Consider the following 24,382-nt stretch of genomic DNA (forward strand, 5'->3'; position numbering starts at 1 on the left):
GAGGTTGGAGGTACGCTTAAAACTCAGCATACATGAGGCCCTAGGTTCAACCCCTACCATCAGCAACATTAAGAATGGAAAGTAATTAAAAGAGAAAATTTAAGGGGCCGGGAGTTTGGCCTAGTGGTTAAAGTGCTTGCCTAGCATGCACGAAGACCCGGGTTCGATTCCTTAGTACCACATACATAGACAAAAGCCAGAAATGGTGCTGAGGCTCAAGTGGTAGAGTGCTAGCCTTGAGAAAGTCCAAGGACAGCGCTCAGGCCCTGAGCTCAAGCCCAGGACTGGCAAAAAAAAAAAAAAAGAGAGAAAATTTAAGAGTTATTTACTACGACACAACGGGGGGGGGGGGTCACATACAGTGATTCCAATTTACATTACTCATAATTAATTATAATTATACTTCCTAAAACTCTGAAATTCTATATTTGCCTTTATTTCTGAACACACTAAATATTTTTTAAAAAATCATCACAACTAGTAAATAAAACTGACATGTAGAAGAGTTCCTACAAACAAAGCTGCTCACTTCTATTACCATTAAAACCACTGGTGTCAATTACATTAAGCACGATAAACAAATCCAGTGAAAATTCCCACATCCCGAGGCGGCGTACCCCAAGTGCTGCAGAGTGGTAGGACGAAGGTACCCTCACAGCTCGGAGATGCTCATCCTGGCCCAGTAGACGCTCCTCAATCTGCAGTTCCAAGTCCTGCAGTTCCATTCGGACAGAGTTCCTCAAACTCTGAAGCTGATCGACTTCATATCTATCAGTGTAGTGACAGGCATTTAAGTTTGAGAAAAGCTGTCTGGGAGTTCTCATTCACAAGCCTTTATACCACCGCCATCAGCTACCACAAGATATATTATAAGAGTTTCAAGTTCACACAACAGAAAGAGGCACAATCGTAAGAAAACGGGTTTGGCCCCTGGGCCTCTAACCATCCGCCACACAAGAAAACATCTTTAACCAAGCTCTTCCTCAATGCACTAGCATAAAACTTGACTTAGTGAAACCCTCAGTCTCTACTTTCCTCTACACTGGTTTCTGAAGCAAACACTGTAGTATACAGTACAAACCAAATTTTTAAAAAGTCCAAGTTGAAAACTGTTCCTCTGAAGGAGAAAGTCTAAGTTATGTAAGAAACGAGGAACTTTTACCTTTCCTCCTCAGTCATATGATGATAAACCATAGTTTGCTGACGCAACATTGCCAACTCCAAATCCATCATTTGTGTTCTGAACAAATTCAGGCTCCTCCTCATAACTTGAAGCTCCTGGAACGTGTTCTAGAATGTAATGAGAAAAAATTATACCTCTAGATTATAGAAAGCATTTGACAATGCACAGGTTTAAGGGGAACTTACTTCATAAAGAGGTAGAACAGATGACTTTGGAGTGCTATATGGAGCAGCAGACAGGTCAGGTCCTCTCATCACAGGGTACTTCAAGCAAAGGAAGGAAAGCAGGATTAAACGCCAACAGAAAAATGACTTAGCTCCAAGTTTTCTCAGATGTGAGGGAGGAATTTAAGGTCTTCATATTGTACGCATCAAGTCTTGACACTGTGAGCAGAAGGAATCGCCCCAGTGCTACCTATTATTACTCCGTGCTATCGCAGGTTCAAGTTAATTGGTTTGAGAGAAAAAGGAAAAGGAATACATATTGCTCTTATCTATGTTGGACAGTTCTTTCCTTGATAAGTAGAAGAGCAGAAGTGAAACTCAAAAATACAGAAGTACTTCCAAATACCATCAGGATGTGACGGGAGAACTAAGCAAGTAACCACCTTTCAGAGTCTTAAGATATCTGCCCACCTGCTATTTGTTACTACTTTAACCAGTAAAGATATGAGACATCCAGGCCTATAAATTTTCTTACCACGCAGGAATAAAAAAAAATAACAATGGTAATAATATTAGCTGGATGGATGCTCTAATGGAAATAAGCAAAAATTCAGATTAGCTAATAGTTGTGATTCAAGCTGATTAAGGACTTGGTTATACAAACAAATAAAGGCTAAGGTAGGTATTCTAGGTGGGGAAAAATGAACAAGGAGAAAGGGAGGGAAGGAGAAGGAGGGAGAGGGGGGAGAAGGAAAGGGAGGGAAGACACACACACACACACACACACACACACAGTGACATGGGAGATTACCAGGAGTTTACAACTATTTACAGCCCAGAAGACAGGTGGGGGACATCATAAAGTGCTCTGTACAGATCTTCAACAATATACAACTTCTGAGAACCCTGACGAAATCTAGTTTTACTGAAATTTACATCAGAGCAAGGATCAGCTGAGGTACTAGAAGGGCATCCAGGCTGAGAAATCTTCAAATGTAAAAAGGTGCACAGGGAATCTAAGTGGTCAAGCCTCTGGCTTATATCCTCACGGAAAAAAAGGTTAGTAGCAGTCACAGCTACAACAACAGTTCTTAAGAAGGGAGAAATTCACATACCCTGGTTAGAGTATAGACCATTAGGAAATAAATCTCATAAAAATTAAATCCATGTTTAAAAGAAGATATATCTTAACTATGATTTAAGAATTCACAACTCTCTGAATATACTCTAAAGTGGCTGACTTCCTACCATTTCATAATGAATAAAAGACAGCGGGGGCTGGGAGTTTAGCCTAGTGGTAGAGTGCTTGTCTAGCATGCACAAAGACCCGGGTTCAATTCCTTGATACCACATACATTAAAAAAAAAAAAAGCCGGAAGTGGTGCCGAGACTCAAGTGGTAGAGCTCTAGCCTTGAGAAAGTCCAAGGACAGTGCTCAGGCCCTGAGCTCAAGCCCAGGACTGGCAAAAAAAAAAAAAAAGACAGCATGCATTTTAAATTCACTTTACCTGATTCTCTTGGAGAAGTTTCAGTCTCTGAACTCATGGAAGTAGACTAATTCTGTACCAGGAAGCCAGCATCAGAGTTCAGGAGGTGAAGGGGAAAGCTTAGTCACAGAGCTACGAGCAGAATCAGGAGAGTATGGTGCCACTGAAGCCAATGGGGAGAAAACTTAGAAAAGGAAGAGGTGGTCAGCATGTCCAAATGGCAGAGAAAAGGATTAAGGACTCTGAGAGGAAAGGCATTTTTAATAATAGATAGGAATTACAATTTCTAGACTAAGAAAAAGACAGTAAAGGAGAAACTGAAAAAGGGAGAAAAGTGTTTGGAGCAAAATCTTCTAGGAAGGGAAGAAGATTCTGAGCAGAGTTTCCTTTCTTCACTGTTAATTAATCCTTTCCCACAAAACACAAGGGAAGAGTACAAGAGAAAGGTAAGTAGAGGAAAGCTGAAGCAGAAGGAAAAAAAGTTGAGGAGCTTATGCCTGGTGGCTCTTCGGTGAATGAAAAGACACTCCCTTGTAAAAGGCTCACTTTTCCTCCTACCTGTGACAGATTCTGCAGCGAGCTCCTAATGTCGTGCAGCACCCGTCGCAGCTGCATCTCTAAGGCGGAGGGAGGCTGTGAGGAGCATGTTTGGGATGGGTAAGCTGCATGTCTATGGGAGTAAGGACACCCGGACGGGGAGGCGAAGGCAGTACACGTGGCACCGGCTATGCTGGGAACGCTATGAGTGCTCAGAGTTCTCATGTGCTCACACAGCGGCCGCTCCTGCCACTCAGAGGGCACAGAGTGCAGGGAGCACAGGGACTGAGATATTGGTCCTGGGGCCAGCCATGGACAAGCCGTCTTTCTGGGGAGGCCTTCCTCCAACTGGGCGTCTTCACTCTGCGGATCTTCTTTCTTCCCAGGCGATGGAGAGATGAAAATAGTGGATTTGACTAAAGACTGGCCATCATGCTCAGTGACTCCTCTCTCCAATTCCTGCTCTTCTTCTGGGGTGTACTTGTAGGTGAAGGAAGGCGGGCTGCATCTCGTCTCTTTTCCTGGAGACAGCCGGACATTGACAGAGGACACAACCCTTACAGGGCTTAGTAGAGTGGTTGGTAAAGACTGAGACCTTCGCAGAGGATAGCCAGCTTTTGCAAGTAAGTACCTTTGTTTTAACAAATCTTTAGATTTGATCAGGCTACGCCCAACTCTTTGATTAGACAGACTGCAGACTTTCATTTGCGCTCTTTGCAAGGCTATATTAACTCTATCCACAGAAGAGGGCAGTCTGTTTGTGTCATCAGAGCTCACGTCACTACATTTAGATTCAATAGAAGCCAGTGACTTCAGAATATGGTGTGTGGTATACTGGGCAAACTCACACTCGCTGCCTTTGTCCACATCACTTTCCCCGCCTCCTTCCTTCAGATCTCCATGTGCTAGAGACAAATCCTCATCTACTTCAGTAATTTCAGGAATTGGCGCGCTTGTATTACAGGCGGGCTGTTTGTCTCCTGTGTGTTCCACGGTCTCGCCCTCAGGGAGTGCTTGCCCCTCTGACCTTCTTTCGTCAGTAACCAGTGCTGCTTTTGCTCTCCCCTTCTGAAGAGGGGTGACAGATTCCTCTTCTGACTCATTGAAGTAAGGCTGGTCTTGTGCTGTTGGAGTAACATGCTCTTCACCAAATGATGTGACTGTGGTCTCACTGTCACAACTGTCAGCACTACTCCCCATAGCTTGCAGGGACTCGTGGACCTGCAAAAGGAGAACAGGTGGAAGGCTGAAGATAAAAGTCAGCACCCGTGATTTTCACTATCCACTTCCATGGCTGTGCTCCTGGAGACAGCCAGAATCCTTTTCACTGTCTCTGAACTACCATGATCCCCCCCATCCTACTCACGAAAGATTATTTCAGACTGTTCTTTTCCTTAAACTCTCTTTGACACCCTCTTTTTCTCCTTCCAAGCAGACTTACAGAGAAAATGGACTGCTCTCTTATACCTACAAAAGCTTATCTCTGATCCCCACCTGACACTACCTCCCCTCCATTCCAAAAGGAAACCATGCTCTTTTGTTTCCTTTCTTTTCTCTACCTCCTCTAAGATTTGAACTCAGATTCTTACATTCTAGCTTGACTAAATCTACTCATCACTGAAGCTCTATCATTCGACTCATGTCTCCACTTCTGGCCTTCGTTTCTGCTGCTGGAGAGGAGCCTCTAGGATTTATAGGACTAGAATGGCGCTGACTTCCATCCTCAGATCTCAGCCTTCTAGTAGCTAGGATTATATGTGTGAGCCATTGGCTCACAAACACAGTTATGATCAACATAATTTCACTGAGGATCCCAAGTTAGGGAGAACCTTACTAAAAATATTCTGTGAAGAAACGTGAAAAATTAATGAAACCTAATATCTGCAGTCGAAAGTATTAGGTAACATCTGTGCTGCACAAGTTTCAGGCTTGTTATCTGAAAAATAAAAGTTAAGTTAGACCGACTCCTGAAAGTTACTTGAACACAGTGTCTAGGGTGGCAGAAGTTTTACCTGGAGGTGATTCAGGGAGAGGCAGTCTGTGGGATCTTCTGCGAAGCCACTGCTGTCTGAGTGCTGGCTTGCAGTGCGTAACAGATGATCTGTTGATGAAGACCACAAAGCAAGGCTTTGAGGAGACCAGGAACATGACCGTTATCATTCCCAGTAGACAGAAGATACCTAACACTCATTCCTTTTTAGAAAGTAAGCACTGCTTCTATAATGCAGTCTTCAATGTTTAGGAAGTAACATGTTCCAACAGAAACTGGATCATATTTTTCTGTCACATCCAGATGTTAATTAAACTCTAATTATAATGTATCTTGACAAATCCAATTATTGTCTTATCCTTAGAGGAACATTTGCTGAAATAAAAGACTGTCTTAATAAACAGAAGTTTCAAAATAGACCATCTATCTACATTATGAGAATTTATAAAGATATTTAGGAAGTGAAATTAGGAATTTAAATATAGAATGTATATCTTATATGTATGCTTGCTTATGCATCTTCCTACTAAGAAAATAAGAATAAAATTAAGACCAATAAACTAAATATTTTAAAACACAGAGCCACTTAAACATCTCTGATGTTACAAATGAGACAAATGTTTTTGTTATGAAACAATTCTCATATCAACTGCCTAAAAGCCAAACTAACTTGATCGATACTTAACATTGTTACTCTTATAAAATCCTCTACTTTTCTGCCACTAAACTCAAAAGCAACAGGCTAAGAAAAAAAATGTCCTCCCAAAGTCACATCCCTTTAAGGTCAAACTACAATAATGAACTAAGAAACATGACTAAGATGTCAAGTCAGTTAAGAGTTCACCTGATTTGAAACTACATGCTACTCTAGCCCTAGACTTAATATGGAATGTAGTAATCATTTTCTATTAGAAATTTAATATAGTCCTGCAATGTTACTGTGTTATCAGTAAGATTGTATAGTGACATACAAGAAATCACTTCACATTCTTGATAAACTGAAAATTATTTACTGAATTATAAGAAGCTGTTATCAGTGCTAGTTGAGTATAGTAATCAGAAAAGTATTTACAACATAGGCCACAGACATTACATTACCACTGTAATTATGTGTTCCATGTCTTTTTTGCTTTAAACTAGATGATGAGCCTTCTAAGGCAGAAACCTTATTTACCCTTCGTATTCCAGTATGTCAAACAAGCTGCCACTACAAATGTTTGCTGAATGAATCACTGACCACTATTTTCATAATGGAACAACAGATTTATGCAGCCACAAAAATGAGTTCGAAGTGAAAGTATCTATCTGGTTGGGCAAAGGGGTGTTGTATCACAGACCAAGAAGACAGTGTTGGGCTCTGACTTAGATTCTTAGATCCATGGAAAAGGAAAGTCTGTGCCAGTTCCCTTCAGAGCCGAGTCCCCTCTGACATCACCCAGGTTGAGTGGTAGGGTTCACACTTAATTTCCTGTATAGGTATGGGGCGGTGTCATTCTTCCCAAAGAGGCCTGGGTATAAGTTTCTGCTTAAGTTAGCCGAAACTAACTTATCTGCTTGAGCTGAAAAGTCCCTGAGACTTTAATATGCAAGTTACCACCAAAAAGCCAGAAATGAATCTGTGGCTCAAGTGGTAGAGCACTAACCTTAAGTAAAAAGATCAAGGATGGCAGCCAGACCAAGCCCAAGACAGGCATAAAAGAACAAAGGATGAGCGGGTGGGTAGGCAAACAAACAAACAAATTTGTATATTCTTTTCTAACTTGTATCTTCTGTAATAAGAAGAATATTGGACTTCTCTCAATATACATTAGACAATATACAACAGACATTAGCTTGGAACACAAATAAGGTCACTAAACTTCTATGCATTGGTAAATTAAGTTCTAGGGTGTAATTGAGATTGAGAAGACTTAAACTTTGAAAATACTATTAAAAGTATTGTATGTGTTTTTATTACATCTGAGAAACAAATGCATTACTAATGATTCTTTTTTTTTTTTTTGCCAGTCCTGGGCTTGAGCTCAGGGCCTGAGCACTATCCTTGGACTTTCTCAAGGCTAGAGCTCTACCACTTGAGCCTTAGCACCACTTCCAGCTTTTTTCTATGTATGTGGTACCGGGGAATCGAACCCCTGTCTTCCTGCATGCTAGGCAAGCACTCTACTACTAGGCTAAACTCCTGGCCCAATGATTCTAATTTTTAAATTCTTATTAACCTAAGATGCTTCTTATCATGTTATGAAACTCTGATAGGCTATCTTCCAAAAGGACTATAATGCTAAATTCTTCCTTGTCCCTCTCTCTCTAGCTGGCACTTCACTATTAAATTAGAAAAACATGATTCACAATAGTGGTAGAATTTATATTTAAATCATGAAAAATTAAGAGATCCAGAATAGGTAAGAAAAATTCACACAAGAATACAAATCATTTTCCATCTTTCCCGCCACTCAAGGGCTTGCTCCATAAACCTCTTAAGATCACCTTACTGTGTTTTTTATTCACAGTTTCAACACAGGCATACTGCTTTTCTCAATGTATCATCTATTTATTTAAAGTAAACACTTCTTAATTTCCATGCACTCTGCCCAATAGCTGAGTAGCACACATGTATTGACTTATTAAGGGATAAAAACTAAATAGGAAGTCTCATTTTTATATTTGACTAGAACTGCAGTGATCACACAGAATTAAGCTCTTGTTTCTTATTGTCATCTTGCAATGAGGAAAATCACATGCAAATCACCTCTTATGAAGTAATTTCAGAAATCAGGAGGAAACAAACATGTAATTTCCTATTCTAGGAACATACAAATAAATCCTCATTTAACAAAAAAAGCAAACAGGGTGGTTTAGCATGTGTAAAGTTTTAAAAATAAACAGTCCTACCATCGGGGGCCATTTAAATTCTTCCTCTCTAAATCTGAAAAGTTCGTTAAATCAAAAACCAGACATCTTTTTTCAGTTAAAAGTGAAGGAATGGACTCCAAAAGAACTCAAAGGTTTTTCAGTCAATAATAATTAACTCAAGAGAAGAACGGCATCTATGGCCACTCACCTTTAACCCCCCATTTTGAAACTATTTAACTAGGTTTAATTATGTAAGAAAGTGATGATTTCTACAGGAAGTACATTCCATTTATTATATTCAAAAGCTGTATCTGAATACTGAAAACCCAGAAATAAGTAACATAAGTGCATGTTTTAACTAGCAATACAAAAAGCAGCATACTCTCTAGTTCTTTCCCAGAATTTTAAAGTATTCAGAGTGCACAAAATGGACAATAAGTCATTTTAAGGTAGACAAACTCATGACTTTAGGGGCACAAAAGTTTGTTTTAAGAAAATACCAATGGAGAGAGGGGGCAAGAGGAAGAGGGGGGGAGGGATAAGGCGGCCAACATGAGTGACTACCTGGCATTCCTAATGATTTTAGGTTTTCTGAAATCTACACATTGACAGGTAAACCCCATTTTCAAACGACATGCCAGCACTTAGGCCCTGTGCTTGGGAACTGGTGCGTGTTGATGTTCTTACCTCTCTTGGATTTGGTGAGACCTAACTGGCAAGTGGCAGGAACATGAGGAGCTTCTCCTTCTGTGCTCTGAACCTAAAGAAGAATTTCAAGTCACTGTAACTACTTACTAGACAAAATACATTTAGACAAACGAAAATACGCCAAAACATTCTATAAAGGTATTTTACCTCAAAACTCTGAGATTGCCCCACAAGTTAATCTAGTTTCTAGTTAGCCACAGTCATCAATTTAGCAGCTACAGGAAACTGCACGTATAAAGTAACTTGTTTCTAAAATGTTGCTGCAGATGAAAAACAAACCCACGTGACAAAGTTCTCCAATGTTAACCTGCAACTCCAAAGCAGGTTCAACTGGAGGAAAAACATGCATCACAGCAGGTAAATGACCAATACACAATTCAGGCAATTATAAGCCTCACAGTTGTGAAACAGAACATCATTCACCCAGTGAAATGGTTTCTAAAACTCCATGTCTATCATGTTTAAAACATTGATTATCATGTTCTTTCATGACAGATTTGAGAGATGCATGTGGAAAGACAAAGGTTCGTTACAGAACCAAAAGTAAGAAAGGCCTAAAAGTATCCTTCCTGTTTCAAACCCTCCAAAGTTGTCTTTTCCCTCCTGTACAACTACACACCATTTACCAATTTTCAGATTCCTAATCACACCCTACTCCACAAACAATCTTTATCAACATAACTAACTCTATATCAAGATTAAATATTTATAGAAGAGGTTGCACTAATTTCCTCCTCTAAAATGTATTAAATAACATCCTAGTAAAAAGCTAGACAAACAGACCTTTTCAACCTTGAACAAATCAGGGCAAATAGAAAGCTATTAAGTAGAACTTTGATGTGTTTTGAACTACACATCTATTTAAGAATAAGAAATATTACCCAGGAGAACCAGGAGTTTGGCCTAGTGGTAGAGTGCTTGCCTAGCATGCACGAAGACCTAGGTTCGATTCCTTGGTACCATATACATAGAAAAAAGCTGGAAGTGGTGTTGTGGCTGAGGTGGTAGAGCTCTTGCCTTGAGAAAAGTCCAAGGACAGTGCTCAGGCCCTCTCACGACTGGCAAAAAAAGAAAAAGAAAGAAAGAAATATTCCATAGGAATAAAAGAAAGCCACCAAGAAAAAAAAGCCAAATGTTAATGATATTATTTCTAATTTTAAAATGTCCATGATTTGTGACATCTTTATACTACAGTTCTATGAACTAGTTTAGGAACTTTATAAATCCAAAAGTCAACAGTACAGTGCTTATTTAAAACCATCATCCAAAAATCAGATGTATAAGTTCTATCATTCTATTACTTAGATACTACATTATCAGCAGCAGACATAAGTTCAACAGGAAAACCATTGTTTTGTGTGCAAAGGAACAAAATTCATTTTCATTTTATATTCAACAAAAGGCCTATTATTAGCTGGTTTTCAGGCCTAGTCTACAATAAACAATGTTCAATAAAATAAGTATCAACCAGATACAAACAATGTAATAAAAATCCAAATGACTACACTCCAGTAATATCAGCTTAACACAGCCTACTACTTACCAAATTTTAATCCCTTACTTTTAAGTGCAGAATTAGCATACACTATGTATTTGGGCTAATAACATGAATCACCACGAACATGAGTGAATGTTCTATCCTTCAAGCTGTTACTCCAAGCCCCTGCTCCCCCGAAAAAAAAAATCTCTTCTGTTTCCTTATGAAGTCTTCTACCACAAGAGAGGAACACTTGAAAGTTAGGTCATATTTACTAATAAACTACTGCTGTCTGGCTAGCTTTCACACTTAGCAAAATCACAATAAACAATTGCAGACAGAAACTGCATTTAAGTATCTCCTCCCTTCGCTCCTGGTGACTGCAGGCCTTACCTCCTATTTCTGCCAAGAGCCAAGTCTGCAAACTTTTCTCCTCCCAAGTGTCCCAGAGCAGCTGCTCAGATATTCTGCTTGAGAACTGGCTGAAAGTCTAACTTACATTTATTCACTGTTTATACAAAAAGAATGTTCCCAACAGGAATCAAACTCAACCAAAGTAATCCAAACAAACAACAAGAAAAAAAAATAGTACTAAGCTACTCTGAATGGGACCTAAAAGTCCCATTCTTGTTTCAACGAGATTGTTCTCTTCATCTGTCAATATGATTCAAGTTATGCTTAAAAGGAAACTAAAATAACACATTATTTCCCTTCTTTATCCATTGTTCTACAAGCTTTCTTTAAAACTCCCAAAGGGATTAAAAATACAATTCCAGGAGGCTTTTTAGTCATATTTTAAATATATTTGAAGAATAAAAATTCATTATCCTTAAATTTTCCCCTATTTACAATGTAGCTATGAGGACAATCTTTTTGTTGTTTTGTTTTGCTTCGTTTTTGACAGAAGGTCTCCCTATCTAGCACAGGCATTAGGATTATAGATAAATGTTGCTCTGCTTATTAACAAAAACTATTATTTTTTTGCCAGTCCTGAGCACTGTCCCTGGGCTTCCTCAAGGATACAGCTCAACCACTTGAGCCACAGCAACACTTCCAGCTTTTTCCATGTATGCAGTACCGAGGACTCGAACCTGGGTCTTTGTGCATGCTAGGCTGACACTCTACTACTAGACCAAATCCCAGCCTCCAAAAATTGTTTTATTAACATTATTCTTCAACCATCAATATATGTACTCTTGTACTTCAAATTAGGCCATTACTTTTTTCATTAACTATTTTTGCCAGCAGAGGGAGCAAAAAAAAAAACTGTCACTGATCATTAATTTGCTAACATACTGTATGAAGTACTTTATAAATGTTTAAAAGACTGTTTGTACGTGTACCTTAATTTATTTAGAAACAGCATCAACAATATACACATAGACACACAAAGTATATAAGGAATTCTAGAAATTAAAACAGAATTTCTTTGACTTATGTGAAAACACACAATATATAGAAGTGTTCAGTCTGAAAACACACAATATATGGAAGTGTTCAATCTGAGTCAACTATACCTAACATCCAACCACCTAATATAATTTGTATAAACTCCTGCATTCTGATATTGTATTGGAGTATGTGAACTGACTGTCATATCTAATCATCGAGGGGTTTCAGGGCAGGTAAGAACTTAGAAGAACAAATTTAGACTCAAACAAAATCAGACAAGAATTAGTGACATGGGACAAAAAGAGCTATCAAAGCAATTTTACAGTCTTCCTTCATACTAATTGTGATGAGAAATAAATCACTTTAGGAGCATATGAAATGGAAATATAAAACACGGGAATAAAGAAAGGGAAGTTTCCAAGTAAATGTGAAATGTTCAGCAACTGAAACTTTTAATAAATGAAAAAGCTTTACTAACAGGAGAAATGAACCCGCAGCAAAGAGGACACTTAAAGTCAGAATTTATTATCCTATTTTCCAACCCCTAAAACAACGGCATGTGATTCTACAACTACTGTGAACTCTTACCAAACCAAAATGTTGTGAGAGTTTCACAGGGAAACGATTGCACACAATGTATTTCATGGCCACAAAGCTTTACCAACTTTAAAGTCAAATGAAGGGGCCACGAGCGTAACCCAGTGGTAAAGTGCTCGCCTCGTATTCACAAAGCTTTGGGTTCAATTCCTCCGTACCACATACATAGAAAAGGCTGGAAGTGGCACCGTGCTGTGGCTCAAGTGGCAGAGTACTAGCCTTGAGCAAAAAGTGTCCAAGGACAATTCCCAAGTCCTGAGTTCAAGCCCCATGACTGGCAAAAAAAAAGTCAAATGAGATACCACTGTGTGCTTCCCAGCCTGACAGATGACACAGAATTCCAAGGGCTGACACGGTACCTCCTACTAAGTAGGTGCTGAACCAACTTAGTTACTGTTTATCCAACTCTTTGTTTTTTTAAAAAAAAAATTTAATTTTTGGGGGGGCATGAACTCAGGGCCTGAGCATTGTCCCTGAGCACTTCCGCTTAAGTCACAGCACCACTTCCAGCATTTTCTGTGTATGTGGTACCGAGGAATCGAACTCAGGTCTTCCTGCATGCTAGGCAAATACTTTACTACTTGGCCAACGTCCCTGCCCTCCAATTTTAATTCTTAAATGTCAGTTCCCATTATCCAAAAGAAGTGATGGCTGAACCTCATCAAAATAATGTATTTCTCATGCCCAATTCAAATTTTATATTAGCAAGCAACAATAACACAGAGTAAGAATAAGTTACCACATGCTGTTCGGGGCCATGCAAAGCCACTTACTGGAGATTCCTTATGCTCCCTCTTCAGGTACCTAACATATTCACCAAATTCACAGATGTGAATTCAAGGTTTTCTCAAGGCTTACACTTCTGACAAAGGCAAGACAGGCCTGGTACAAGATGAGGGTGACAAAGAGCTTTGGGGCTCAGCATCATGGCGTTCTATGATCAGGTTAGTCATAACTGTTTGTAGAACAGGTTTCAGTACTTTTTTTTTTTACCTACCTCCTCCATTTCAAAAGAGTCCTTCTGCTGTGTCATTATATTTCTTATGGATGGAAAGGCCAGGGGGGCACACGGCTCTTTTTCAGATGTGGACATATGGACATTTTTCAGCTCACTGCTGATTTCCAGTTCATTGTGGCTGGACACATGCAAATCACTACCTATATCAGATTCTATAACCCCAGATTTCTGCTGCAGTTTATCCTCATGGTTAAGTCCTTTGTTTGGTTCACTTTTCCTTTCTTGATCCTCTCTGTTTGCTTTATCAGAAAGTCTGTTGGCCTCAGCGTTCTCAGTAATAGTCGCAGAACTACTTAAGACTTCTTCTTTAACAGTAGCCAGCATAGAAGACGAGTCCTTTTTCTTTATCACTTTTTGAGACTTTGGATCATTTTTATTTCCATTTTCTTCAGTCACTGCAACACTGAGACTTTTTCCTTTTTCAGCTGAAGGGGAAGCACTGCTACCTTCTCCTTTCTCTGTTTTATCAACACATAAATTTAATTTTGATAGTGTTTTCATTAGACGGTTGGCAGTGTTGCTTCGAGTTAAAGGTGGAGGAGAGTCTGTCTCTTTATTAGAGGTTGGTGAGGACATACTTCCAATCCTCTGCAAGGGAGTCCCAGAGACTTGGGAATATAAAGAAGAAAATGCATTGGCTACAGTAGTAAGCACTTCAATTTGTCGAAAACGGCCTAGGGAAAGAAAAAAAAAGTACAAGTGCATATCTTTTTATATATACATATATTAGAACTATGCTATTTTGTTTAAAATCTTACAAACTAAATGTAGATCACAAATATTATGAAATTCCCTTTCTCCTGATTTAACATTTAAACTTTTTTTACTTTAACTTTGGCAAGAGGAAGATTTTTTTACCCTAAACACTATAATTAATATTTTTAAATGAATCATGAATAGGCATAAAATATAACAATACTGAATAAAATGCAACTAAATAAAATACAACTAGCTGTTGTGCTACCAACTGCTATTTATTTTTATGTACTAGACTGGTACAAATGTTTTTTCTAAGAAAATGTATGTGAGCATGTGTGTGACACCTATGAAAAGGAGGTACTGAGCCCTTAAAATTGATCCACCACCAACTGTGGGGGCATCTTTTTTGAAACACTAGTCAACAGAGAACAGTCAAGCAAAGATATGAGTAAACTGGTCAAAATGGCCAAGCTACTTTAGATTTACAGCAGAGACCTGCAATTGACTGGCTCATTTACTATTAATCAGGTCCCTCCCTTACTCCTTTCCATCTTCAACAAATACAATAGGAAGATACCCACAAGGATCTGCTCATATTACTGTGAGAAAGGGGGAAAAGGTAAGTTAATATCTACATATAACAAAAATTCAGAAAAAATAAAGCAGTTGTGCTTTATTATTAGCTTCATAAACTTTCCAATGCTATGCCTAAAAATGAGTAAGCCTTTTAAAATAAAACCATCTCTGTAGATACAATTTTTAAGATAATATATGCTAACATTAAAAACCTTACTTGTTAAAGCATAATTTGGGTTCTCTAGTTCCATCCGTTGCATTTGAGCACTTAAAAATACTTTAATATCTATCCCTCTGGCAAATGATGATGAATTAAAAAATCTGGAAGGAATTTTAGAAGCAATATCTGGTTCATCTCGTCCAAATCCAAGATTATAGAGAATTTCTTCAGGATCTTCTTCATAAAGTTCCAACAATTCTGAAACACTACAAAAATTACAAAGTATATAAATTATGCTATATATCACATTATAAACAAATTGGTACTGGGATGAAAATGTTATTCTCAGTCTCTGCTCTTCAAATGACTACTTGATACTCATCACAGCATCATCATCCACTGTATTACAGAATCTAGCATCCTTACATGGGAATAATCTATCAAACTGTTAGGCTGGAAGCTTACCATTAAGAATCAAGATTCTAAGGGATTCCTCACCTGGTGTGTTTGGTCATTTTTAAGAGATTCCAAGGAAAGCAATTAAAATCATGGGACAGATGAAGGAGCCTAAGCAATAAATGGGTTGAGGAAGAACGGAAAAGAGACAATTCACTAGGAAGTTGGTACGGCTAATAATGAAGAAGATGCTGAGAAACTCGAGTCATCCTGCTGCTTTGTGTTGGAGAAGCAACTGTCCTGGGGGAGGAAGTCCCTGAGTCTCAGAGGAGGGAGGAGTTTACACTCAGCCCTCTAACCACATGTACCCAGGAAGTAGGAAGAGTATAAAAAGAAGTTACATAGCACATTAAGGTAACTGCTTATACTTATTCTATTAGGAAATAAACATTTATTATCCATCGTTTTCACACCAGTGAAAATCCAACCTAAGACTCATGAAGAAAATAGGAAACTTAAAAGATGACCTAGCACAAGGATGCTAGCTCAGACATAATAATGTAGAAAGCAATTTTCCTGGTTCCACAGTCCCACATGTTGAGTAATTTATGTTTTTAAAGATCTTTAAGAGGTTGAAAAGAAATTTACCCTTCAACATCAAACTTTTAGATTAGAAAGCTTTACTTTTTATTTTCTTGACATAATTGATTCAAGTTGCTCATAGGGACTTTTGGTTCTCTCTTAGACATTACTCCATTGTGGTATTTCTCATTCAGATTATTCAAAGGACTGAAAACATTTATTATAAACACATTTGTTGCTTCTTATTTAGTCTTGTCTTATGAAAGTAAGATCCTGTCAGGATGACCCAGCAAACACGCAGAGTTCCTTCTGATTTCATGTCACTGAGGTAAAATGTAAGACGGAAACAGTGATAGGCTGGTCACTTGAATACCGTATGAGCAAGCACAGATTCAGAACGGGTCAGAGACCTGGAAACTGTGCCACTGCTTTTCCCAGATCCAGTGGAATTCATACTTCTTCCCTTCTGATGAAACTGGACTCTTCTCTCTTGGGCCAACAAATTAGTGCTGTAAACACAGTGTGATAACAAAAAAGAAATTTAGTTTCACTAACACTCTTCATTGTTAGGGAAGAACATTTTTTTTTCACTAACACTCTTTTTTTCCTTTTTTTGGCCAGTCCTGGGCTTGAGCTCAGGGCCTGAGCACTGTCCTTGGACTTTCTCAAGGCTAGAGCTCTACCACGTGAGTCTCGGCACCACTTCCGGCTTTTTTCTATGTATGTGGTACCAAGGAATAGAACCTGGGTCTTCATGTTACGCAAGCACTCTACCACTAGGCCAAACTCCTGGCCCCCTCACTAACTCTTTATTGCCTAAGGGAAAAGAAAAAAACAACTACGTACCAGTTTTCAATTTGAGCATCACCTTCGTGGAGGTGATTGGCTATAGGCAAAAAGAATAAATACAGAGCACAGTTATGAAAAGGATTGTAACTACAATAACATAAGTATTAAGTAAATTGCCTATAATATTAAAGCTTAACATTCAAATAAGAAATGTCTTATTTTGGCTCATTAAATCTGCATCATTAAACGTAATATTTGTATTGGTAAGAACAGGACCAGCAGTTTTGGGCAATAAAAGACAACAACATGTTGTTTTCATTTTCTGATCACATATAACTACTTTCAGTTGAGTAATTAAAATAAAGGGACCTATGAATATCCAATTAAATTTGCTGCTCAGTGAGTCAGAAGAAAAGTAATGGAAAATATGTAGCATATAAGTAATATGTCTAGAAGTACCTATTAAATTTAAAAGCTACTAATTAAGAGATAACTAAAGAATTAAACATGACAGTGCAGCAATAGTATTTATTTCCAGAATGTTTCAAAGGTTATAGCCAATATTTTTATATATGTAACTTGAAAATTTCTATTCCCTTCAACATAAATTACCTTTTAAAAACTCCCTCTCAACTTTATCCTAGATTAACAATATCTAAGCAAATAAATATCAATGTTTAGAATTAAATTTGCTGCAGCAAACTTTTAGAGGCAAATATACAGAATTATTGTGATCAATTATAAGCACATCAATTTCAGTACACTTGAGTTGTTCTTCATTTCTGACTTCTAAGATCATGAATATTTTTTGCTTCTTTATATATCCAGCAGGATAGTGCCTAAGACAGAGCACTTAGTAAATATTTACTAAAGGAATGAAAATAGCCTTAAAACAATGAAATAGCTTCACCCGGTAAGGGACTCCTTATTAGGTTCTGACTTTCAATAAAATCATTGGCTTTTATAATAATATCAAGACAGATGTTAAAAAAGCTATTTATAGCAAAGTAAAAACAAATCTGTGTGTACATGTGCGTGTATGTGTGTGTACATGCTGGTTCTGGGGCTTGAGCTCAGGGCCTGGAATATACATGAACTTTTGTGCTCAAAGCTAGGGCTCTACCACTTGGCCACAGCTCCATTTCCAGCTTTTTGCTGATTAACTGGAAATAAAGATTCTCATTCATGGATTTCCCTGCTTGCAGTGCCTTTAAACTATAACCCTCAGATCTCAGCCTTGTGAGCATCTAGAAGTATAAATGTGATGCATTAGTGCCTAGCCTAAAATGAATTTAATAAAACAGTGAACAGTACAGTTCACATGTACTGACTTGGAAACAGAAACAAGAAGCTTTGAACAGAGTTTATTCCTTATAAATATATTGACTGAGATAATGAAAAGATGTCTTCAAAAACTATGCCTTCCAGGTTCTAAAGAAATACTCTAACAAATGGATTTAAAATAGCAAAATGTCAGATACTCAATTTATTGAATAAATTCACTCCTCAAAACTTTCCAACAGTTAACAAAATCCTTATTCTTTCCTTTTAAAGCTCCTTAATAACCATACAACAGCTGTCAATAATCTGTTCAAGCAGATGAACTAAAAAAAATAATGAACTAGACGATACCTCAAATGCCAACAAATAATAAAACGTACTTATTTTTACACAGTGGGAAACTTTCTGGAATAGCTACTAATACAATGATTCCTGGGTTCTACTAACTCTGCTACTGCATCAGGAAAGAAAAAGGAGGAAAAAGACAGGACACACTTAAATGAAAAGAGAAAGACATGCTGCAGCTGTAAGTATGACGTAGATCCACTTCATACTAAAAATAAGCTCCAATTTAGTATTCTCATGTATAAATATTTAAGCTTCCTTCCTTCTTTGAGACAGTTCTCTCAGTTGGATCACCATGGTTGGTGACAGATTGATCACAAGGTTACTTGAAGCATTTAAGTTCAGGGAAGATGAAGGCACAGCTATTTCACAATAGTTCCCTACAGTTCTGCTATAGACAATACAAGATTACTGAACTAGAGAAAGAAAGTACTGAGAAAAATGAGACAATTTAAAGACTGAACTTTTTTCATTTTTAAATAAAATTTTAAAACCATAGAAAAATATAGCTCTTCCAAACATACCTTCAGCTCCCAATGACAAATCATCTTCAAAACTTCCTCCATTTCTCACAAGCACACCTAAAAGAAATATCAACACTCAGAAAATTCTTCCTGAGGTCTGTTCTTACCCAACACATACAAAAATCATTGTTTTACTTTAAATGAACTGGTCAGGAAAAAGTATTTTATAAAACCCAGTAAAATGTTTTAAACCAGAATTTACTCAGCAATTATTAAGATTATGTCATTTTAAGAAGCCAACATCAGCTTTTGCCTTTGCTGTAAAGAAGCTGTGTTGGTGGTCAGGGAGGCTCTCAGAAGCCAGGCTACAGGCTACTTTACACTTCTTATGCCACTCCGTGTGTTTAAGTAGATAACATATCTCAACCAAGAGACTCAAGGAAAACCAGATCACAGGGCAGTCATTCCCCAAACCCCTTCACATTAATCCACAGAGCTCTAGCCAGATTTCCCAGACACTGTAAGTGCTTTTTATACACAGTGCCACTGCCTGCATATTCTTGTACTTTGAACTTGAGAATTCTACCTTGCACAGGTGGTAGAATTTCAGGTGTGGCAGTTTCAGTTAATGTAAGCAAAGAAATACTGCACAGAAGTTGACCCAGTTCATGTAATACAAATACACTTTCCTTATATTTGCACATCACAGTCTTACTTTATCTAACTGGGCAAAAAAAAAAAAAGTGTGACCCATCAGTGCCCAGTCTAAACGAATTTAATAAAACACTGACAACATGTTCACATGTACTGACTGGGAAACAGGAACAAGAAGGTCTGAACAGAGTTTATTCCTTATAAATATATTGACTGAGATAATGAAAAGATGTCTTTAAAAACTATGTTTGGCAATCTGCTTAAATTCACTCACTACTGTTTTTCAAGCTTTTACTCTTTGGGCTTGTAAGTCAGAAGAGTATATAAGAGTATATTTTCAGTCAAGAGTATATCAGACTATATTAAGAGTATATTCTAAATCGGAAGAATAAGCATGAATATTATTTTTAAAATTTACATATATATACACACTTTTACCCATAAGACAAAGGAAGAAAGCCGTTTACAAAAACAAAAACAAACAAACAAAAACAGATTTATGGAAGCAACTTTGTCTTACCCTTCAGTGTACTACCACTTTGCTCATCCAGCGAGGCTCCCAAAGGTGTACTGTAAACAGAAATACAGAAGCCAAAATCTTGTGAAAACCATCTGGAGAATTGTCCCTATACAGCCAGAACTGAAGAGTTACAGCTAAGCAAGCATCTTAACCAATTTAACTCTCCTCCCCAAACACACAGGAATGTGAGTGGATTACATAAGTAATATCCTACTAACTAAGCAAATACCAATTGTCAAGTCAGTTGACAAGAAATGACATGTCTGCTCTGCCAACAATTAAGAACAAGAATGGCGATTACAAATGGCACAAACTGGCATTTTCTTTGCAAAAACATACAAAGAAAAACAGTGACAACAGACATGAAAAAAAAGTTCCAATCTCTTTCAGAGAAACAACAACACAGGATTAGAAGGAAACACATCTTGAGTAGCAGGCAACTTCAGTAACACTAAAAAGTTAAAGCATCTACTTAGAATTGAAACTCAACAGTTTTCTTTACCTGTCATCTACCATTAGCATCGCACTTCATTTCCCTAGTATGTCTTCCCCTAAATAACTACTTTTGCTCATAAAAATGCGGAACCCTAGGATTCACGGTCTAGTGTTAAACTAAAAATAATATGCATTTTCTTCATTTAAGTCTTAAAATTACAAAAGTCAGCTTAGGATCAATATTAGCAGTTGTCGCTATAATTTTTCCATGTTTTTTGTAGTTCAAACACAAATTAGTCAATTTCTTTATCAAAGACAAAAATACTTTACATTTTCTCAACACCAAGTTATAGTAAGAAATACTGTCTTATATTGAAACTTAAGTCTTTTCTGATACAAACTGAAGTAACTCACAGGTTCACCTCAGACTCAGGATCAATCACAAAACTATCCGTACCAAAGAAATGTTCATCAGAAGTTGAAACTTTCTGCAGGCCAATATTAGAAGTGATGGCTGTTCTTTTAAAAGTAGTGTTTTTGAAATATAAGAGAATCACAAGCAATTACCATAAAGTTAATAAAACCTTTAAGCTAGGTTACATATGTAATTTAATGAAGCTCTAATTGATGCCTTTGAGGAGACTTCATGGCTCCGTTCTTAGGCCAAAACACTTGTTTTACTTTGTCCACAGATGTTTCTACTGGTCCCTGCATTAACAGAAAACGCAAATAAGCATAATTGGCATTCTCCCTTTGAATTAGTCTCTACTTTTAATTACTACCCTTTAAATTGTACCGCAAGTCTTTCTCTCTCTCTGGCTTTCTAGATACTAACACAAGCAATTTGTTTAGTCAAAAATAATGGTTCTCAAAATAAAGATCTCCGTAAGAAAAGAAAGCATGGTAACTTTATTCAGGATATGGATAAAAGTGAGAAAATAAACACCTTACCAAAGGGGAAAATGCTGTCTTTCAGGTCAGTCATACATAGTATACAAAGGTGCATGGGGGGCCCAACTCTGGGAAGGAGCTGAACTACTATTTAATAAAACATTTTTGCATATATCCAAGCAATCACATCTATGATAACACAGCAAACATTAAAAGAGTACTTGTTCTAGCTTTCCAGGTACAAAAGAATGTTGCTTTTGTACAGATTAGGTGAAACTGTAGAGAAAAAGAAGGCAACTTCGGAGAGACGGAATAAAGGACTACAGAATCTGTACACATAAAACAAGCAACAAAACTTCTGGAATTTTCAGAAATGTCTGTTCCTAGTGAATGTCTGCATTGTCCTAACTGAATGTATCTGGAAAGATGTGCTTACTTACTGTGTATTCTTGATATGATCTCTTCCAGTTTTACTTCTCACATATCATAGAATGTGATGATTCTTACACTTTAAGTTTTGTAATTTTTTAATTCTTAAAAAACACTACAGATGTATTTTGACTATGAATATGTATTTGAATAAGCCAATTCTGTATTTAGGGCTGTATTTAGGACTGTGATTCAAAGTTTTAAGGACCTGAGTAAAAGCATCCAAACATTTAAGAGATTTCCTAAGAAGAAATCTGAGTGATATTGGGTTCACAGGTTCTATGCTAGCAGTCCTAAGAGATTTTTAACTAAAATTTCAAGCTTGTATGCTTTACACTACTCCAGTATTTAACAATTAAATGAACTAGGGACATGCTAGCATGATTTGGGGAGCGGGGAGCTAACCAATATCTAAGGCTCAAATCCCCTAATTTGGAAATCAGAGCTACCCTGTTAATCTGTCTACCTTTACAGACAAAGTTCACAAGTTTTATAGCATTTCAGAAGAGTCAGTGACATCAGCCACGAAAGAAAAGGAGTGCGGAGTCTCAGTCAAGTTTCAGTCAGTTACCCAAGCCAAGCACTAAGTTTATCAGTGACCACTGCTTTGCCTGTCTTAGGAAGAAAAGGAAACTGGCAGATGAGAGAATAATTAATAATAATAATAAAAACTTCCCTACTTTTAGGGGAGAATAGTACGAAGGCGTTAAGATGAGCCTACATGGACAAGGCGGTGACAGAGGTAGAATACCCTTCAGGCGAACAGCACAAACGCTGTTTCCCTAGCGAGGCTCCTGTGCTCCACCAAACCTTCCGTCCCGGGCCCTGCGCGTGCGGAGCCTCTCCGAGCGCTGTGTCCCGGCCGCCGTCCCAGCGCCCCCTGACCACCCCGGCTCCAGGGGGAGCGCGGCGGCCCCAGGCAGCCCGGAGGTGTGCGCGGAGTCCGCGAGCGCACGCGAGGGCGTTTCCGAGGGAAACCCGGGCCCGTGGGAAGGGGGCCCCACGCCGGCCCGCGGGAGGAGGAAACCCCGCCGAGCGGGAGCGGGCCCGGCCCGCCCTCCCCGGCCAGCACCGCCCCGGGCAGCCGCAGCCCCGGGCCCGAGCCAGGGCCAGCCGGGGCCAGCGGCCGCGGGCAGCGCTTCCACCCCAGAGGAAGCTGTCCTCCCCGGGGCGGCTTTCCGGGTCGCCGAGGGTGGTCGCCGAGGGAGGGGCCCCGAGGCCCCAGGCCCCTCGCGGCGCGCCCCGGGGCCGGGCACGGGGGGACTCACCGGCAGTCTTTCAGCCATATGGCGATCTTCTCGTTGGGGACGTTCCCTGCGGGGGCAGAGCGGGGGGACGGCGAGTCAGGGAGCCCCGGGCACCCGGTCCCCGACGGCTGGGTCACCAGGACGCCCGCAGGTCTCGGGGTCCCCCCACGACGGGGGCGCGTCCCGGGGCCCGCCGCGGCTCTCGGGCGTGCGCAGGCGCCGTGACGCCCCGAAAGGTGGGCAGCGGCCCCGGCTGCCCCCCCACTCCCGCCGCCCCGGCCTAGCCAGCGCCGGGACCGTCCGGGCGGCCGCGCGCGCCCGGGACGCAGGACGCGCTCCGGGGCCCGCCGGGCTCCGCACCTCCCCGCCGCCTCCCCGCCCGCCGCCCCCCGGCCCCGGGCCACCGACTCGCCGGCCCCGACCTCGCCGCGCGGCCGCGGGCAGCTTGTCGCCGGGGAGGTCCTCCTCGTCGTCCTCGTCCTCGTCCTGCGTCGTGGCCTCGGTGGACAGGTCCTCCGTCTCCGACGCCTGCCAGGAGCTGCGGCACTTGGCCCAGGCCTTCCTCCGGCGGCTCGCCACTTGCCATTCCAGTTCCTCCTCTGCCTCCGCCGACGCCGCCTGCGCCCGGTCCATGGCCGCGCGGGGACCTCCCGGTCCCGGCGGAAGCCTGCGCGAGACCCGACCGCGGGGACCCCCCGCCCCTGCTGTCAGCGCCCGGCCGGCCGGGCTGGGGGCCCCGGGGAGCCGCGGCGGGCGCCGGAGGAGGAGGGGACAGGGAGGGAGGGAGGGAAGGAAGGGGAGGGAAGGGGGCGGAGGGCCGGCGCTTCACATGAAGCCGGCGGGGCGCCGCGCGGGAGCACGAGTGGCCGGACACGGCGCCGCTGGAGCCCAGTCGGGGTCCAGCCCCACTCCCCGGTCCCCGCCTCCGTCCCGCCTCCCGCCCCGGGCCGTCCGGGCTCCTCGCGTCTGCGCGTCCCGCCCTCGGCGGTGACCACGCCCTGCCCGCCGCCGCGGGGGACACGCCTCTTCCACTAAGGCGGGCACGCCCCCTGGCTGCCCAAGCCCCGCCCCCGCCGCGGAGGGCACGCCCCCTTCCGGCCGGGAGAGGGGCGGGACCCCGCCGGGGCCCAGCGGCCCCGCCCCCCGCTTCTGCCCGGAGGCTGGCGGAGAGGGGTTGTTTGCTAGTAAAACTTTCTGCTTGCGACTCCTCCTGGCCAGTCCACACCAGCTATGGAGTTGGGGAGGTCAAGATCACAACGCGCCCGCGTGAACACAGGGCTGAGGGGCTTCCCCTCAATCCTGCTCCGAGAGGGGTTGCTTCAGTGTGGGGTAGTTAGTGTCCCAGGGACTGGATTAAGAGATAAAGAAAAGGGTTTGCATGGTCAAAAGGTCCAACGTGGAAAGAAAGAAGGAAAGAAAGAAAGAAAGAAAGAAAGAGAGAAAGAGAGAAGGAAAGAAAGAAAGAAAGAAAGAAAGAAAGAAAGAGAGAGAGAGAAAGAAAGAAAGAAAGA

At 40.6% G+C, this 24,382-nt stretch overlaps 1 protein-coding gene across 3 annotated transcripts in view; it reads right to left on the minus strand.

The window, feature by feature from the left end:
- The window catches only part of Itprid2 (ITPR interacting domain containing 2), a 38,125-nt gene extending 14,499 nt beyond the window's left edge, over positions 1 to 23,626 (minus strand). The window contains exons 1-14 of one of the 3 annotated variants that reach the window (XM_090342520.1): positions 23,294 to 23,626; positions 22,893 to 22,938; positions 19,870 to 19,919; positions 18,756 to 18,812; positions 16,663 to 16,702; positions 16,227 to 16,325; positions 14,896 to 15,104; positions 13,383 to 14,077; positions 8,899 to 8,971; positions 5,384 to 5,472; positions 3,393 to 4,592; positions 1,369 to 1,446; positions 1,163 to 1,290; positions 618 to 768 (exon numbers count right to left, since the gene is read on the minus strand). In XM_090342520.1, the coding sequence (XP_090198646.1) occupies positions 618 to 768; positions 1,163 to 1,290; positions 1,369 to 1,446; positions 3,393 to 4,592; positions 5,384 to 5,472; positions 8,899 to 8,971; positions 13,383 to 14,077; positions 14,896 to 15,104; positions 16,227 to 16,325; positions 16,663 to 16,702; positions 18,756 to 18,812; positions 19,870 to 19,919; positions 22,893 to 22,938; positions 23,294 to 23,504 (3,126 nt within the window). In that variant the 5' untranslated portion in view covers positions 23,505 to 23,626. The remainder of the gene's footprint in view (positions 1 to 617; positions 769 to 1,162; positions 1,291 to 1,368; positions 1,447 to 3,392; positions 4,593 to 5,383; positions 5,473 to 8,898; positions 8,972 to 13,382; positions 14,078 to 14,895; positions 15,105 to 16,226; positions 16,326 to 16,662; positions 16,703 to 18,755; positions 18,813 to 19,869; positions 19,920 to 22,892; positions 22,939 to 23,293) is intronic. The other 2 variants (XM_090342521.1, XM_090342519.1) reach the window with 2 other exon arrangements.
- Positions 23,627 to 24,382: the final 756 nt, after the last annotated feature.

This window comes from Megascapheus bottae, chromosome 12 (genome assembly GCF_031878675.1).
Source record: "Megascapheus bottae isolate mThoBot1 chromosome 12, mThoBot2.hap1, whole genome shotgun sequence".
In the NCBI taxonomy this organism is placed as follows: Eukaryota; Metazoa; Chordata; class Mammalia; order Rodentia; family Geomyidae; genus Megascapheus; species Megascapheus bottae.